The 18,508-nt window shown below is 37.5% G+C and overlaps 1 protein-coding gene across 1 annotated transcript in view; it reads left to right on the top strand.

The window, feature by feature from the left end:
- Positions 1-679: 679 nt before the first annotated feature.
- EIF3H (eukaryotic translation initiation factor 3 subunit H) overlaps positions 680-18,508 on the top strand; it is a 92,969-nt gene continuing 75,140 nt past the window's right edge. Inside the window, exon 1 of the mRNA XM_047842511.1 lies at positions 680-842. Within this exon, the coding sequence (XP_047698467.1) occupies positions 711-842 (132 nt within the window). The 5' untranslated portion in view covers positions 680-710. The remainder of the gene's footprint in view (positions 843-18,508) is intronic.

The raw sequence follows: 18,508 nt of genomic DNA, 5'->3' as shown, positions 1-18,508 counted from the left end.
GACAAATAGCAATACCAGCTTGCCACTAATTAACAGAATGACGTTGGACAAATCATGTCACAGCTTCCAAGCACGTGTGATGGGACTTAGTACAGCTCTTCATAGTTTACAAGATCGGCAGTGGGGATTAATAAAAATGAAAAGTGAGGGGCGCCTGGGTGGCTCAGTCAGTTAGGCGTCCGACTTCAGCTCAGGTAATGATCTCGCGGTCTGTGAGTTCCAGCCCCGCATCGGGCTCTGTGCTGACAGCTCAGAGCCTGGAGCCTGCTTCAGATTCTGTGTCTCCCTCGCTCTCTGCCCCTCACCTGCTCATGCTCTCTCTCTGTCTCAAAAATAAATAAAAACATTAAAAAAAAAAAGAAAAATTATTAGGCGAGATGCTACATAAAATGTGAAATAAAATGCTGTTATGATCAACTTACTTGACTAATGGACACTGACTAAACATAAGGTGTAAAATATTCTAAAAAGTCTACTGTCTTACAGCATTCAAAGAGAAAAAAAAAGCCTCAAACACATAGCGCACATGCGCAGAGGATTACTTCGGCGAAGGAGGTGAGGCTGGAAAAGGAAAAGGGAGGCGGAGCCCCACTCCAGTTTTTCCTCTCAGCTCCGCCCCTCGAGCCCCGGACTGTGCATGACGTCAGGTAAAGCTCGTACTTCCGCTTCCGGTCACTCACGTTTCTCTTTTTTCCTGTCTGTCTGGAAAGATGGCGTCCCGCAAGGAAGGCACCGGCTCCGCCGCCGCTTCTTCCAGCTCCACCACCGGCCCGGCGGGGAAAGGCAAAAGCAAAGGCGGGTCCGGAGATTCGGCCGTGAAACAAGTGCAGATAGATGGCTTGGTGAGTGGGGTTCCGTTTCCCCAGGCCCACGTGGGCAGCTCAGTTCTTAGTCGAGTCCTGCCCGACGTGCTGCTTGGCAGCCTCGCCACTGGGCCTGGTGAGACTGGGACAAGGTTTTCCCCTTGGACCTTTCTCTTTCGTCTTTACTTTTTGTTGGGAGGCGCGACAGCTTTCTCTGCCATCCATCGGGGGAGTTGAGGTCTGAGATAGGGAATAGAAACTAGGGGTGAGTGTGACAGATCTTTGAGGTCTTGTTTTGAGATGCTTGGATTTGGAGAAGGACTCTTCGGGGAGACAGATAGGTGAAGGAGGTGTCCAGAAGGATCTAGGAATCTAGGGCTTTTGGAAGATAAAGGAAACTCCATTGCTTCCCTGCTGGGACCTGACATCTGTAACTTGCTAAGCGGAGATTTACTTTGTAGACACTTCTGAGTTTGTGGCTCAGCGTTTACCTGAAACCATGCAGTGGGAATGAACGTCTTTTGTGTTGGTGTCTCCTTTCTTCATCTGTGAATGTTGGAGTTCCTCAGGATTTGGGTTTAGGCATCATTCTATCAGGTCTATGCCTGAGATAGTGTAACAAAGTAGGTAATAGCACACTGCTGGAGCCAGACTGCTTGGGTTTGAGTCTTACCTCCAAAATTAGCTGAATAATATTGGCCAAGTTAACCTCTTTATACTTATTTTCCTCATTTTAGTTGTTTTGAGGATTAAAATTGGCCGGAAAATGTGTCAATAACTAGAACAGTCTCTGGGACATTGTAAGTTACCATTTCATCGTAGTTGCTTAATTATTATTACCTGTGTTACAAAAAGTTACAGTAGTAGACACTCCTTAAGTTCCTTTCTTGTGGCTTTAAATATTACTTGTATTCTGATTTATAATTTTTGCCAGACTTGGTTTTTGAATGCCACGCTTGAATACCTTACTGCCTGCTTGACATCGCTATTTGGCTATTTTATAGGCATCTCAAATTTAACTTGTCCAAAATAAGATTATTGCTATCTCCCGTTCCTTACCCTCTCCCCCTCCTTGGTCTTACCTCAGTCTCTCCCATATTAGTAAATGGGATTACCATCTACCCATTTGAACAAATCTGAAAACTTCGGCATTAACCTATATTTGTTCTCCCCCCAACCGCCAGCATTCAGTCTCAGCACATCCTGTTGGTTCCATCTCCAAAATATATCAAATTCATTTGCTTCTCATCTATATGCCATCAACCACATTCACCTGCAATAAAATACAGACTTCTTACCACATCCTTCAAGGTCCTGCTATTCTTGTGTCTTTCTCCAAGCTCCCCTCATTCTTTTTTCTAGGCTGCATTCACAGTGACATTTTAGTTCATTGTTTTCTCTTCCTGAAATACTTCAAGTATTTCTTCCTACTTGGTGGCTTCTTTTGTTCCTTTAGGTTGTTGACTTAAATGCCTCATTTTAAGAAAGGTCTTGCCTACCAACCCTGTCAAATGTAGTTCCCTCCGCATCATCCTCCATCACACCACTCTGTTTCATAGCATTTTCCACTGCCTGTAACTGTCTTGTTTGCTTTCTTGTCTCCCCCACAGAAATGTAAGCTACTGAGGGCAGGCTAGGGACTGTGTTTATGTGATATATTCTCAATACAGAACCTTTTAACCAACATAGACAGGATGAATGAATGAATACAATATTTCATTTTATTCTTATACTATTCCTAGTTCATGTTGTGATACCTTTTACAGATGATTTTAGCGGTATCTTGAGTTGTTCTCCTAGTCCTCTTCAGTCCATCTTTCGTACTTTCATTAAAACATTCACTTAATGTGAAAGTTTAGATCTTGTTAGCTTCCTTCCTGAAATGTTTTCAGTGATGTTGCCCTTGCTTTGTGTTCAGGTTAATTTTCCAAGCCTCTTAGTAAGTGTACATTCCAGCCACACAGGACTATGATTGACCTCATGTTTAATCACATTTGTTCTTGGCATTTTGTTAATGGACAAGACCAATTTTTCTTCTTGTATTGAACCCTTCCTTCCCTTCCTTTGCTCCTGTTTCATCAAATCTTCTGTATCTTTAATATTACCTTCCCCTTAACATGTAAATGTTGTCAGGACTCTCCTGTATTAAAATGCTCAGTTCTCTTTTTCATTTAACAGTCTGCGCTCCATTCTTAGTCCCCACTTTTTTCCCTCTTGAAGTCAATGGTTAAAGAATTGTCTATAGTTGTATTTTTCCATTTTTGCTTCAACTCACTGTTGTTAGAATCTCTACTACTACTAATTCCCTGATTCAGTTTTCAGAAAAATCATTGATAGCATTAGCAGAGAACTATAAAAAATATCAAAATATATCATACGTGAAAAATAGTGCTTATAATACACAATTTAAATAATCACAAAATAAACATCCAGTTACCTGCCATTCAATGTGAGAAATAGGACATTACGAAAATCCTTGAAGCCTATTCCCTTATTTCATCCTTTCCTCCCATCCCTTCTTTGCATCCTGTAATCACTATTGTGAACTTTGTTTCAGTGATTGTGTTTTCTTTACAGCTTCACCATAGAGTATTCCTGAATAATCTGTTTAGTTTTGCCTGTGTATATTAATAAAATTAATAAAATATGAATTAAATCATAGTACATGTTCTCCCATGTCCTGAGTCATGTATATGTATATCTCACATTGTTTTTGAGATTAGTCCATTCTAGACTAAGTGACAGTAATTCATTTCCATTACTATAGAACATCTCATTGTATGAATGTGATGTAATTGTCCTCATCTGACTGATAATGGACAGTTATAGATGGCTTATTTTCCTTGTGTGAAATGATATCTCTCAAGAATCTTTTAATCATCCGTTCCATTAGACTTGTCAATTTGACTTTTACTGTACCCTGCACAGAGTTGGTGCTAAGTGAATCCTCCGGGAGTGGAAGAGTGGATTTTTATTGCAGTCAGGTGATCTCATTGTTCCTAGAAAAGATCAAACTAATTGTTCCTGTTGAACTTTTCCTGTAAAAGCTACCTTGTTCCCCCAGACCAGTTTGAATCTTTCCATGGGCCAGCAAGACCAGTGGAATTGGGCTTACCTGGTACCTTGTTAGAAATGCAGAAATACAGTATTTCAGAATCTCAGGGCCCCTTCTTGATCTACTGTATGGGATCTTAATGTTTGAAAAGTAGTGTTCTGGTTCACATTGATCTCTTCCTTTATCTGAACTTTTTATGACAGTTTGTATCTCTCATCCTGGTACGTGAGCATAGACTGTTAATTGATAGTTTATTGTTTATTTTTCCTTTCTCACTGAGATGATCATTTGAAGGTAAAATTGTAAAATACTTGTACTTTTCATAGTTCTGGTGCTTAAAAGTGATTACCACTGAAATTTACTTCCTTTCAAATTTTGTTTTTCTGTTTTATGCAAAAAGTTACCTTATTTAAAGTTGTTGGCTACCTCATTTCTCTTTTATTGGAAGTAAGGTAGAGGATGTTACTAGTAAATGAAAAAGTAAGAGTTCTGTATCCTTTGTCATTCAGGTGTCAGCTCAGATATTTCCTCACAGGTACTTTCTGACTACTCTAAAGAGGCTACATCAGTTCATTGACCCTTTTATCTGACTTTTAGGCCCTTGTTACTGTTGAAAGTCTCTTATTTATTTGTTGCTTGTTTGTCTTCTCACACTAAAAAAATACACTAAAATAATACACTAAAATACCAGCTTCTGGAGAGCAGGACCAATGTCAGGCTTATTCACTGCAATATTTACAAGTGTCTAGAACAGTGACCGACCCATAGAAAGCACTCAGATATTGTGAGTGGATTAATACAGTTCTGTGGTACAAGAAATTTTCTTGAAAATGAATCATGAGGAAACTGGGTCAGTAAATACTTTGTAGAGATTAATGGTGTGTTGGTGAGAAACACGGGAGTGAGACCAGTGAACTTTATAAACTTGCCCATATTTCTTCCTCTTTTTAAGCATCAGTGTCTTGCCTGTAAGAAAAATCTCTAATGTTTTTTGAGCACCTGCTATTTACAAGACCCTGTGAAGGAAGGTTTGGTGAGACTATGTCTGATTCTCACAACAGCTTTAAGGGTTGATGTTATCTGCCTTACTTACCTGGTGGTGATTCAGATCTAATGAGAAAATGTTGGAAGTGGTATGTGAACTGAAATGAATAATTCAAATTTGTAAAGGGCTTGTACTGTGCTATGACATGTATGTCTGTACGTTGTGTGTGTGTGTGTGTGGGAGACTACATGAAGTTATAAAGACTAGATAACAGTTTGTTAAACTATGAAATGGAAGCTCTTGTCTAAAGTCCATGGCTCAGGTAAAACACAGTTTGGCCCCCCAAAAATTGTGTGGCTCTTGGCTTCTTCTTTCAGTTTTCTGACTTCAGTAAAGAATAAATAAGTTGCTTTTTATGTATATTTCAGCCAGATAACTTGAAAGTCTTTCAAGCACCAAAACGTTTACATTTTAGACATTTTAATTATAAATCTTTTTGCAGTGTATTACGTAAATTTCTGCCTCTTTAGTCAGAATAGTGAATGTGGCTTGTATCACTTAGCCATGTTTTGATGACTTAGTAGTATCATTAAAAACATAATTTATTGCCCCATACTGGACAGTAGTCCTCCAGAATCCCTATGGGTATTCACATGTGTTTATTTCTGTGATGTCCTCTGTTTTTGAATTTTAGGTGCCTTGAGTAATTTATCTTTCTAATTGGCAGCATTTTTTTTTTTTTTTTTGGTTTTGTTTTTGTTGTTAAACTTGTATGGCTTTTACCCTTTTTATTTCCAGCTTCTCATTTGCTACGATGGAAAACCAGATAAGCAGTCTTGTTAGCATTATTTAAAAAAAATTTTTTTTTTTAACGTTTATTCATTTTTGAGAGACAGAGAGAGACAGAGCATGAGCGCGAAAGAGGCAGAGAAAGGGAGACACAGAATCTGAAGCAGGCTCCAGGCTCTGAGCTGTCAGCACAGAGCCCGATGCGGGGCTCGAACTCACAAACTGTGAGATCCTGACTTGAGCTGAAGTTAGACGCTCAACCGACTGAGCCACCCAGGCGCCCCAGCATTATTTTTAAAGTGAGACCAAACACACACTCTGAATGAGATTAAATTAAGTCTGACATTAAATGCAGTCTGACATTTTGACCACTTAGTTGTATTTTTACTTTGGCAAGTAAGGTGTTCCTAATCGAAAGCAATAGCTTTTTATAGTAGATAAAAAATTTGACATACATTATTATATTTTAGGAACTCCAGGAGCTGATAGAACCAGGATTAGCTGGATTATACATATGATTTAGTCACTCATAGAAACTGAGTGGCTTTTCAAGAGCATACAGTGAATTTATTCTAGATCTTGGACCCATATCACAATTGGCATCTTTGATGCATTTTGCTTTCCATTATTACAACTACTTCATACGTTGTAAGGACTCAGTAGATGTTTGCTCTTATGTGCCAGGTACTATTTAAAGTACTTTATATTACAGCATTAAAGCCCTGTAACAACTCTGATTTGGGAACCATTATTATCCCTGTTTTACAAATGAGGAAGCTCATATATATATAGATTATGTGACTTGATGAATGTCAGGATAAGGGGAAATAGAAATACAGTGTTCACAATATAATGAATTTAGTGTTCCTGCTCAAGCATCAGGAAGTGTATTTTCTAAAACTTGGGTCTCTTACAGACTTAAAACTTTAAAATGCACAAGAAAGCTAATATATTGGAATCTTTAGATTTAATAATCTGTCTTATATATATATATATATACATTTTTAATGTTTACTTTTGAGAGAAAGAGAGACAGAGCATGAGCAGGGGAGGGGCAGAGAGAGAGGGAGACACACGATCTAAAGCAGGCTCCAGGCTCTGAGCTGTCAGCACAGAGCCCGACATGGGGCTCGAACCGACAAACCATGAGATCATGACCTGAGCCGAAGTCCAAACGCTTAACCGGCTGAGCCACCCAGGCACCCCAATAATCTGTCATATTTGAGGAGATAATTTGTAGCTAAAAGAAGTCAACTTAGTAAATATTCTTGTTTGGAAAAAGGCAGTCTTTAGCCAACCAGTCACACAGACTTAAGATATTGGGGGATCAACACTGAAGAAAACAGGAGGAATGTTAAAGAGAATTGAGAGGAGTGTTGGTAGGTATTCCTAAGTAAGGTAGTTTACTTTCCTTAGGGTAGGCAGATCTAAGTCTGACTTCTCAGGACGCTTTTAAGATTTAGATAATCTTGCAGACATCCTGGACTTTTGTTCCTTTCCCTTCAGGTCCCAGGGCTTATTGAAATCCATTGTCTTTTTGAAAAAACTTTCTGACCATGATTTCTTAGCTTATGGCGTATACATTAGTGATAACAAGCTGTATTAATGTTGTTTCTTGTAGCTGCCTTGGGATAGTTTAAGGAGCCCAGCTTACATGGTATTTCTCATGGAGGCGATCCATGAGATCGCCTGATTTAATAAATGAGCATCTCTGGGCCTTAATTTCTTTAATATGAGGATAACACATGGCCTTCTTACTGTAATAAATAGCAGCTTAATATATATAATTTCCTATTGATGTTTAATTATTGCTAGTGACAGTTTTTGTAGTTGGTATTGATTTAAATAGTTGGTATTAGTTACAGTGGGATTCCAAACTCCATGTGTTACCAAGTAATGGAAGATAACAAAAGATTTTAACTTCAGTTGTAGCATATCTGGCCCAGATGAGATGGCATATGTTAACTCTTCAAATGCCTGTTTTGACATTAAAAGGCTGTGGGTGCACAATATTTACTGGTTTCTCATCTTTTGTTTTCTTGTCACCTTTGGCTCCAGCTAGCCCCTATATAATTATAAATTCTGATCTTCAGCTTAATATCCGAGATTTCAAGAGCTTTGCTGAGCAACACCAGGTATTTTAAGTCTCGGCAACATTTTTCTGGGCTTTTAGCTCAGTCCTAGTCTTCATACTGGGGAGACAAGCCTCTACAAAGCATTAGGCTTTGGTGAGGGTCTTTGCCACTCTTATTTTGTGGTCAGGTATTCTCACCTGTACTTTACCAAGTCTACCTTAGTTTCTTAAGATGAAAGCTTCTGACTTCAGCACTTAACATGAAAACTTGGTGGTATTTGCTTTTCTCTTGGACATTAGTTCATAAATGTTTTTTGTAAAATATCATTTAAATTATGGTACTTGGATATTATTTCCTTGGGCAAGATATAAGAAAATATACTTAAAGAGAAAATAGCCCTAATTGTTCCCATAAAGGACTGTTATACTGTAAAATGGTTATATCCCGTAAAGCTTAGATTTAATAGGAAAAGTACAGTGTAATGTACATCTCCATCTATATGGTGACAAACTGTATTTGTTTCAATAAAACTGAAAGGGCTGAAATGGAGACTGGCTTATGCCAGAGTAGTACCCTGTGTTTTTGTTAACATTGGTACCAAGCCCAAAAATAGAAGAGAAAAAATTGATTCAGTAAAATAGTGGTAATTCAGTATTAACTTAGTCAAAATATAAAACTTTTACTGTTTGAGTCTGAATAGCCACTGTATTTTGGCATAAAATTTTATTTTTTACCCCAAATAGTACCTAAACATCACAGGTGTTCATTGTGTCCTGATGATAAATAAGAAATTTTTTTTCTCAGTACCTTCTATACTTCTATCCTTGTCCCCAACTAGCTTCATTTGATGTAAGTAGAAAATGTTTGTTTATCTATGGGACAGTAGTAATGTGCTAAACTATGATTATTTTAACCAAAAACTGTATATATTCATTGTAAGGGAAGTTTGGAGAAATTACACACAAAGAAAACCCAGAAAGAAAATTACTCAGTTTATAAGCTCATAATATGAGTATAGGTAGCACTGTTAGGATTTTGGGGTTTACTTTTCTAGTGTTTTTCCTGTGCTTTAATAAATACCTGGAGCTGAAGTTAATGGCTTGAAGGTTATGCATGATTTTAAAGCATGTTGCCAAATTATTCCAGAATAGTTGTATAGTACAGTTTCTTTTCCCATGTACAGAGTATTGGAGTGCTGCTTCTTGGCACTATTACTAATGGAAAGTTAAGAGTTTTACAGATCTTAGTCTTTATTTTTAAAATTAAGTGTGCAAATTAAGTGTGCATGTTAGTATGCTAACATACTTGTTACTATGATTCAAGTCAATAAAATACTTCCTCTTGTCTGTTAGTGCCATCACCATCTGCCCAAGTCACCCAGGCTTCTGGTATCATCTTTGATTGCTCTGTAGGCTTTCCCTTGGATTCTCTTAAGATCACTCACTTACATAGTGAGTCTGTAACTGTGTTGTCTGCACTATTCATTTCTCACTTTCCTTTCTGAATCACTGCAAAACTCTCATGTGACAGGTCTTACAGAATCTATTTTGTACTTGGCCATCACACACAATGGTGCTGAGTAGGTAAAGGATAGTAATGCAAAAACCCTTTGGAAAATCCCCATTACAAAATAAAATCCAGGTTGATAGCCTGACTTGACTATTAAAAATTTTTTTTTTTTCAACGTTTATTTATTTTTGGGACAGAGAGAGACAGAGCATGAACGGGGGAGGGGCAGAGAGAGAGGGAGACACAGAATCAGAAACAGGCTCCAGGCTCTGAGCCATCAGCCCAGAGCCTGACGCGGGGCTCGAACTCACGGACCGCGAGATTGTGACCTGGCTGAAGTCGGACGCTTAACCGACTGCGCCACCCAGGCGCCCCATGACTTGACTATTAAGATCTTCTTTACCTTTTGTTGTTAGCCTCCAAATGAGGGCTTGTAGTACTGTTTTCAAATTTGGTTTAAGAGTAGCCTTTAAAACAGTTAAAACCAAAATCTTTTCTTTTTGGATAGAAGAAAACCCCTGTTTTATATTTTGTGTAGAAATGCATAATCTTCAGTTCAGTTCTGAGAGACCTCTTGAGAAAGAAGGTGAATAATCACCTTCTCCTGGTATCACTGTGGTGTATTTTTTATACTGGGAAACTGAAGTCCTTTTAATATATTAAGCCTATTTAATTAAACAGCCATTTGGGTGCATATGGTATACAACTTAAAAGACAAAAAGAGTATGTAGTAAAAGAAGCTCTCACTTTTCATTCCTGTCTTCAACCACCCTCTTCGCAGAGGCAGTCACAGTTAATCTTTTTAGTGTTTCCTTCTCAACTTATTTTAGCCAGCACTGCCTCCTGTTAAGGAAGCAGAAATAAATAGTAACCCAGGTGCCCCTAGATCACTTAAAGCCCTTCTAATTAAACTGTGGTTCCTGCTCCCCAGGATAACAAACGTAAATGTGTTAGGAAGTAGAGAACAGTTTTGAAATTTTTTGGTTTGTTTTGTGTGTGAGAGGACATAAATTTATTCCAGCTTAGCTTTTTTATCACTCATTTTACTTTGGAAAAACTCCTTTCCAGCTACACGTGGGAAAATTTGCAGATTGGTTATGTATATTGAGTTGGTAAAGTATAAACTTAATGTTAAAAATAAAACCTCATCATTTAACATTTAATTGCGATTATACTTTTGTATGTTTGATTACATCATTGTCCTCTTCTCATGAGTAATTTTTGTGAGGAGAGCAGTGTTACTCTGCTAAAATTCTTGAGACTGCTTTGCCCTTCTCCCCCTTTTCCCAAGTTATTAGATGATTTAACTTCAAAACTGTGGACCATCGATGAACATTAGATCCAAGAGAATAATAATGAAGTATGCTCTTTCAACTGAAATATTATAGAGGTGATATTGATTAAGTGTTTTGGAGCATTGCAACTAATCCCATATGTATCAGGAGCAAAAAAAAATTTTTTTTTTTTGCTATTGAAGTTACTTACATTTCTTTCACATCAAAACTGAACAGCAGTGATTTAAATCCTATTTATTATTTGACTCAGCCAGTTATGAAATGGAACCCCTATCCCACTTGAGCCATAAAATGTGTTAAATTTAAGACTAATGCTGCTTTCTGCTTTTTGAATTTACATTTTGGCAGTAACTACCTTCTTTATTCAGTGTTAGAAAAAAATGATCTAGGCTTAACCAAATAAGAAAACTGCCAAGTTCACAGGTCAGTCAGTGAAAGAAGCCAGAATTAAATGAAAGTCTAGTTATTGACTTTACAGAATATGCTAAGGGGAGATTCTGTGGCATTACAGTTTCTTTGAGACTAAAATTCTTCTATGGTACTGGCTGTTCTTTGACAGTGATTGATGTGAGAAATTCAGGCTGTGGACCTTACCTCCCAGAATCTACAAAACTGGAATAAAGCCAGCCTAGGAACCCCTGACCTCTTCTCCAAATGGCCAGCAACTGGTGCAGTTGGGCCTTGCCTTTTTATTTCAGACCTAAGAAACTCTTATGGAGGGGATCTAGTCCTTACTTTTTTAGCAGGATAGTGATTTTTTTTTAATTGAAAAAAAATTTTTTTTTAATGTTTATTATTTATTTTTTGAGAGTGAGAGAGAAAGTGTGCATGGGGGGAGGGGCAGAGAGGGTGAGACACTGAATCCAAAGCAAGTTCCAGGCTCTGAGCTGTCAGCACAGAGCCCATGCGGTGCTCGAACCCACAAGCGGTAAGGTCATGGCCGGAGCCCAAGTTTGTTGCTTAACTGACTGAGCCACCCAGGCGCCCCATGGATAATGATGTTTTTAAGGGAACCTCTGTATATACATAAACACATGCATGCACCACTGTTTCTTTTTTTAAATTTTTTTTAAGTGTTTTTATTTATTTTTGAGACAGAGAGAGACAGAGCTTGAGCAGAGAAGGGGCAGAGAGAGAGGGGGACACAGAATCTGAAGCAGGCTCCAGGCTCTGAGCTGTCAGCACAGAGCCCGACTCGGGGCTCGAACTCACACACTGCGAGAACAAGACCTGAGCCGAAGTCGGACGCTCAACCAGCTGAGCCACCCAGGCGCCCCAACATTCACCGCTGTTTCAAAGAAGTCAATTTACTCTTACCTTCGCCTTTTTAAAGCAGATTTCAAAAAATCGTTTGAAACCTTGTGGTATATACAGATAGCTCTAGATCAAGATGACTGATAAGTCAACAAAATTGGAACTTTGTTGTCAGGTAGTTGATTTTTAATGAGCTATATTTACATCTTACTAGACTGAAAGAAGATCTCAGGAATAAACTGAACAGTCTGGGGAAACCAGTGTCAGTGCCATGAAGATACCTTGCATGTTCTAGTCACTAAATATTTGTTGGATAGGTGGATGGATGAGTGAATGGGTTAGGTGAAATGTTTATTATAGTAGTTGAAGCAGTAGCTAACGATTGAAAGTGGGCTCCTGCTGCTGAAATAGATTTGTTTTTACCCCTGTTAGAAATATATTGTTCAGAGTGGAATCAGAACTGAGAGAATAGTGGTTTGACGCCATCTAAGGGGTATGCCTGTTCTCTCCTATAGAAGCAGCATGGAGTGGTAGAGAAACTATGGGTTTGATAGCCACACAGTTTGGAGTTCCCATCTGTTGGAATACTTTCATATTTTGAGAGACTTCATATCAGTGACATAAATTAAGAAGCGTTTGGTTATAAAGTCTGAATTTCCAGCTTCTGGAGTTAGGAGGAAATGGTCTATCTGCCTAATGTTACCTCCTCTGTAAACCCAGTGCTACCTAAAGTAAGGGTATGGTTTGTGAACTGTTTGTGGTTTGTGTGAGATAAGCACAGGATTGGGATTGTTTCGAAACTTGTATCGCAGCATGATGTTGCTGTGATAGCCAGAGTATGATCCTTGGGCTTGTATTTTCTGTGTCTTTCTTTAAAATGTCACTTTCCTTACAAGTTTTATTTTTTTACTACAGTATTGGTCTGTGAGGGACTGGAGGAAAATGAGTTCTTCACCACCGATTGCCTGAGAAGCCCTGTTACAAATGATTGCATACCTGTTATATTTAGCTAATAGCATCTTCCTATAACCAGAGTCTAATGTATTTAATAGTACTGTAGCTAAAATACTACTGTGATTATTAAATACCACTAGCTGTTTAAAAAGATGAACTAGTGGATTTAGTGTTTTCTTATTCTAGGTACACATAATAGAGTTTGCAGCCTGTGAACATTCCTTATGAACTTAACTTTATAAAGGAAGGTTAAACATGATGGTATAGTTCTAACAATTTAAAACTCCTTATGTCCCTAATTCTAACTGAACTTTAAACAGATCCTTTTGATGTCTACTCCAGGGACAGTGGGAAACATGCTGCTTTTCTTGGTGAAGCTTTATTGCTGTTTGCTCAAAGTTTGAATTGATAGTTTGTTGATTTGTAATTGGTTTACATTAGGCTTCTCTTAAACAGATCTGCTTGTTGAAAACCAGTCTGTATATCCAGAAGTTACTTCTTTCACCTTGATGGTGTGTGTATATGCATATTGTCCAGTCATTTGTGTATGTGAGTACAATGGCATCTGTGAATAGAGTTGAAGTGTAACCATATCAGTAAGAGATTAGAATTTATTTATTTTTTATTTTTTTTTTAAATTTTTATTTATTTATTTTTCAACGTTTATTTATTTTTGGGACAGAGAGAGACAGAGCATGAACGGGGGAGGGGCAGAGAGAGAGAGGGAGACACAGAATCGGAAACAGGCTCCAGGCTCTGAGCCATCAGCCCAGAGCCTGACGCGGGGCTCGAACTCACGGACCGCGAGATCGTGACCTGGCTGAAATCGGACGCTTAACCGACTGCACCACCCAGGCGCCCCAAGAGATTAGAATTTAAAGTCAGCAGGTGCTCAGGCTTTATAGTGTGTATTTTTTCATCTTCTCCTTTCAAAGCCACTTATTCAGCCCAACCCCTCTCCCTTTTTTAACCTACCTAAAAAAAATACTTAAATCAAGATGTGTCCATATTGTGTCAACTCAGTAGCACTGTCAAAAAGAAATTAGGTTTCTTTGGTGAGACTTCATGTAGTAAATTGCAGTGATTGCTGGATTTTAAAGTCTTTTCTGTTAACTTTTTCTTTATTTGATGTTTTTTGAATTGAAAACAAATGCATGCTTATTATAAGTAAGTAAGCAGTAACAAATTCATAAGAAAAGATACGTCCTTCCACACCATTCTTGTTGATGCAAACATAAAAGCATAACTGCATGTATATAATACCTTTTTAATTAATTTTGAAAACTCTAACTCTTTGTGTGTCATGGGCATCTTTGGGAGTATGATGAATGCCACAGACCTTCCTTCCAGGAAAATGCCTTAAATATGTAGAAAATATCTCTTAAATACCTAATTAATCTCATTAAATTTCAAAATATTTTAAAATAGTGGGAAAATTTTAAATATTATACTTTTTTGGCTTCTAAAACAGTACAGTTTAATTCTTAAACTTTTTTTTTTTTTTTTAAACTTTTTTTTTTTTTTTTTTTCAACGTTTATTTTTGGGACAGAGAGAGACAGAGCATGAACAGGGGAGGGGCAGAGAGAGAGGGAGACACAGAATCGGAAACAGGCTCCAGGCTCTGAGCCATCAGCCCAGAGCCCGACGCGGGGCTCGAACTCACGGACCGCGAGATCGTGACCTGGCTGAAGTCGGACGCTTAACCGACTGCGCCACCCAGGCGCCCCAAGTACAGTTTAATTCTTGATTGCCTGGGCTTATTGTAAACATGAGTTATTATAAACTTGAGTTTATATATAGTTATATAAAACTTATCTTATACATAATGCAGGGATATAGCAGTGGTTTTTAACCTAGCTCCTTATAAGCATTTCAGGGGATCTTTGAACTCTAAATTGAGAAAAAATTAGTAGTGGCTCATGTGAATTGTTTCTTCATCAGACTTTTACAAATGTGTACAGGTTTCTAAAGTTAAGGTATTATTTATGCAGAATAAAATCCACTTATTTTAGGTGTATAGTGTGATGAACTTTTGTAGCTGTAAACAACTACATAGTCCCCGCCACATCAAGGTGTGAAATAGTTGCTTCACCCTAAAGAGTGTGCCCTTCGGCAGTCAGTATCCTTCCCTTCACCTTGGCCTCAGGCGATTAACTATCTAGGGGTTTTGTTTTGCCTTTTCCAGAATTCCATAAAAATGAATCTTACAGTACATAGCATTTTGTTTGACTTCTTTCATTTCATATAATGTTTTTGAGATTCCTCTCTATTGTACTGATCTTTTGCTCTTTTGTTTTGCTGAGTAGTAGTACATAGAATGGATATATTGGAATTTGTTTATCTAAGTTTGGTGGGCTTTTGGGTTGCTTTCAGTTTTTAGCGTTTATGAGTAATGCTGTTATGAACAGTTGTGGACATATCTTTGTGTGGATGTGTTTTCATTTCTCTTGAATTCCTAGGAATAGGAATTTGGGTCATGTAGCAAGTAGTAAGTTTATATTTAACTATAAGATAACTGCAGTTACTGTTTTCTACCTTCCCACCAGTACTTTTTCATGGAGCTGTAACTGTTTGGAAAGGTCTTGGTTTCCACTTTCCTGACTTGGAAGTTCAGGACACCATCTTACGATCCAGGACAGAGATTGGATTGCAATTCAGCTCCTAGCTCTTGGGTATTAGACCTAGGTCTGATGCACCTTTGGGCACTCCTGTGTTAACTCACAGGTTAATGCTCTGGTTGTTGATTTCTTTGTCTCACTTGGTTGGTTATTTAAACTTTTTTTAGAAATATAGCATATTTAACATTTCTCCATATCTTTCATGTACTCAAATTGGCATATTCAGGTTCTTCAAATTGGCATATTGCAAGGCCTAACAGTTCCAGATATAGTTCTTAAGTAGTTTACTTTTTGACCCTGAACTTTCTTAGAGTTGCTACCTTTGACAGAGGAATTTTGTGTGGTAGCTTCATAGACATAATTTTACCAGGTAAAGATCACCTCTGACACTGGTATTAGAAATATTGCTGATTAAAGTCTTGGTAATATTTCTTGAAAGGATTTTGTTAATATATTGTTTTGTAATTAACAAAAATTAATTGAAATTGCTCATCTTGAATTATGTAATGGTATCTTAAGACATAGCTGTTTGGGTTTATTATTTATATGCCAGTGCTTTTGGTAAAAACACGCAAGCGTACTACTACAGTGCTAGTGTTCATCCATCTCTAGGCCTTTTTGTTCTGCTGAAGTATGACTTGTGTGCTTCATGAAAAGTAAATATTAGCATTTCTGTTTAAACTATTATTTAAAATCCATAGCTCGCAAATATTGGCTTCACCCAAGCTCACTTGCTTGTTCTTCAGTTTTCTCTGCTCAGGTGTCATCTCAGAGAGGCCTGTCCTGGACCATGCTCTTTAAGGTTACCTACCTTTTACTCTCCTTTTTATTTTCTTCAGAGTGCAATTCACAATCTGTAATCACATTCACCTTAATGGTTGTTCTGGTTCTTAAAGTGGGGGAAGCCCCTACACTTTTATATAGAGGGCCTCTGAAGTCTAAACTATTTTCATAGTAATATTTAAACATTATTTGTCATTTTTACTCTCACTCTTGAATGAGTGTTTAATGGAAGTTTCTGGATGCTACATGATGTGTGATATTAAAAGATTGAATGCGGAAGCAGATATGAGAATCTTGTTGTCTTTTATTAAACTAGACATTAATAGGATTCACAAGAAATGTGAAACAATGTTGTTCTCCTATCCTGATTAAAATTTCTTTTTGAAAATGTGAATGTTACACAGAAATGTGAAACTGTCATTTTTTATATCCCGATTGCTTTTATTTTGGAAAAGTTATTTTTCTAACAAATGTATTTTGTGATAGCATGTAATACATTTGTTATTGTTGTTTTTATTTATTATTATTTTCTAAAAATTTTTTAATGTTTATTTATTTCTGAGACAGAGACAGAGCATGAGTGGGGAAGGGGCAGAGAGAGGGAGACACAGAATCCGGAGCAGGCTACAGGCTCTGAGCTGTCAGCACAGCCTGATGTGGGGCTCGGAACTCATGAGCTGTGAGATCATGACTTGAGCCGAAGTTGGTCGCTCAACTGACTGAGCCACCCAGGCGCCCCTGTTATTGTTTTTAAGTGAATAAATCATTTTGAACATTTTTCATTTTGAATTTCTAATATGTAAATATCAATGTAAAAATTCTTTCAGGTCCTCAGTAATTTCTAAGAGTGTTAAAAGGAACTTTAGGATTAAAAACTTTTGAGATTTGCTATTCCAAAATATAAACCCTATCAAAGTAAATACTTTTTTATGTGTTTGATTTTAGTTTCATTTTCCCAGTTGGCCTGTCAGAGGTAACTGGCCTGTAGAAGTCATTCAGCACATACCTAGGTGAATGGATAAATGAGTGAATGAAAGAAGCCCAAAATAACAATTCTGGTGATTCTGTGCACAGCTTCCAAATCTGTCTGCAGTAACTGGTCTTTGCAGATATCATATTTGATAGAAAATTACTCTAATTCATCAGACAGCATAATCTTTATTTTGGTCAGATTTAAATTGTTCCCTGGTATGGAATTGAGTTTGGTAAGATTTTGATGGGTCTTAGAGATTGTGCTAAATGTTTCTTTTCAGGGAGGATGGAAGATTTTATCCATCATACTTATTACTCAGATTTTAGGTTTGTGGACTTCTGGTATAATTAATTTATTTGCATATTTTAGATTGTTCATATTTTATCCTATAATATTGAGAATACTTTGTTGTGTATAACATTTTGGGCAGAGTTAGGTTTTTATTTTTTTAGAAAGCTAGACACTTTAAAAATTAGTATTGTGTTCATTAGAGATGATGAAGTAGTTTACTTTGCTCTTTCAAATTATCTTCACTGAATAATAAACAATAGTAGAAAAAATGTTTCCTCTAGGGTAATTTCAGCAGACGAGACATCTGTTTACTATCTTGCAAGTTGAGATTCCTTTCTAAGATCCACCCAGCTTGAGAATGTGCAAACCTCAGAAAGCTGGGAGACCCATTCTAGGGAGAGTTGTCATATTCAGAGACCAGTACTTACTTCGCAGGGCAAATCAAGTAGGTTATTAAACACTTAGACCCAGAGTATGGCAAAGTTTGGGGGTGTAGAAGAATTTGGTAATTCTACTGGCCAATATGTTTCCATCCTTTAGGCTTAATTTGTAGGAAAATTTTTATTTACCCATGAATTTATAGGATAAACAAACCTGGTCAACAATAGCCCATAAACAGGGTTTTTGTTTTTCGTTTTTTTTTTTTTTTTAAGTTCGTTTATTTATTTTGAGAGAGATGGAGACGGTATGAGTGAGGGAGGGGCAGAGAGAGAGGGAGAGAGAATCCCAAGCAGGCTCCGCTGCAGGCGACAGAGCCCTGTGTGGGGCCCGAACCCACAAACCTCCAGATCATGACCTGAGCTGAAACCTAGAGTCAGACTCTTAACCAACTGAGCCACCCAGGCGTCCCAGTTCATATGCAGTTTTAAGTATGGGGCATAGGTCTTAGAGAACACTTGATACTTCTCGCATGGATTGTTGGCATTACCTTCCTTCCTTCTCATCTCTGTGCTGTAGAGATTCTTCCAAGTAGGGCTTGAGTTCCTCTTATTGGGAGGATATTTCTCCTTTTTATATTTGTATTTGTAATTTATATATTTATATAATTTATGATTTATATGTATAAATATATATGTATTTATAAAATATATTTATATTTTATATTTATATTTCTGCTTTTATA

Source organism: Prionailurus viverrinus, chromosome F2 (assembly GCF_022837055.1).
Source record: "Prionailurus viverrinus isolate Anna chromosome F2, UM_Priviv_1.0, whole genome shotgun sequence".
NCBI classification, from domain to species: domain Eukaryota; kingdom Metazoa; phylum Chordata; class Mammalia; order Carnivora; family Felidae; genus Prionailurus; species Prionailurus viverrinus.
Note: the sequence above shows the minus strand (reverse complement) of the source record. Positions and strands in the feature narration are given on the sequence as shown.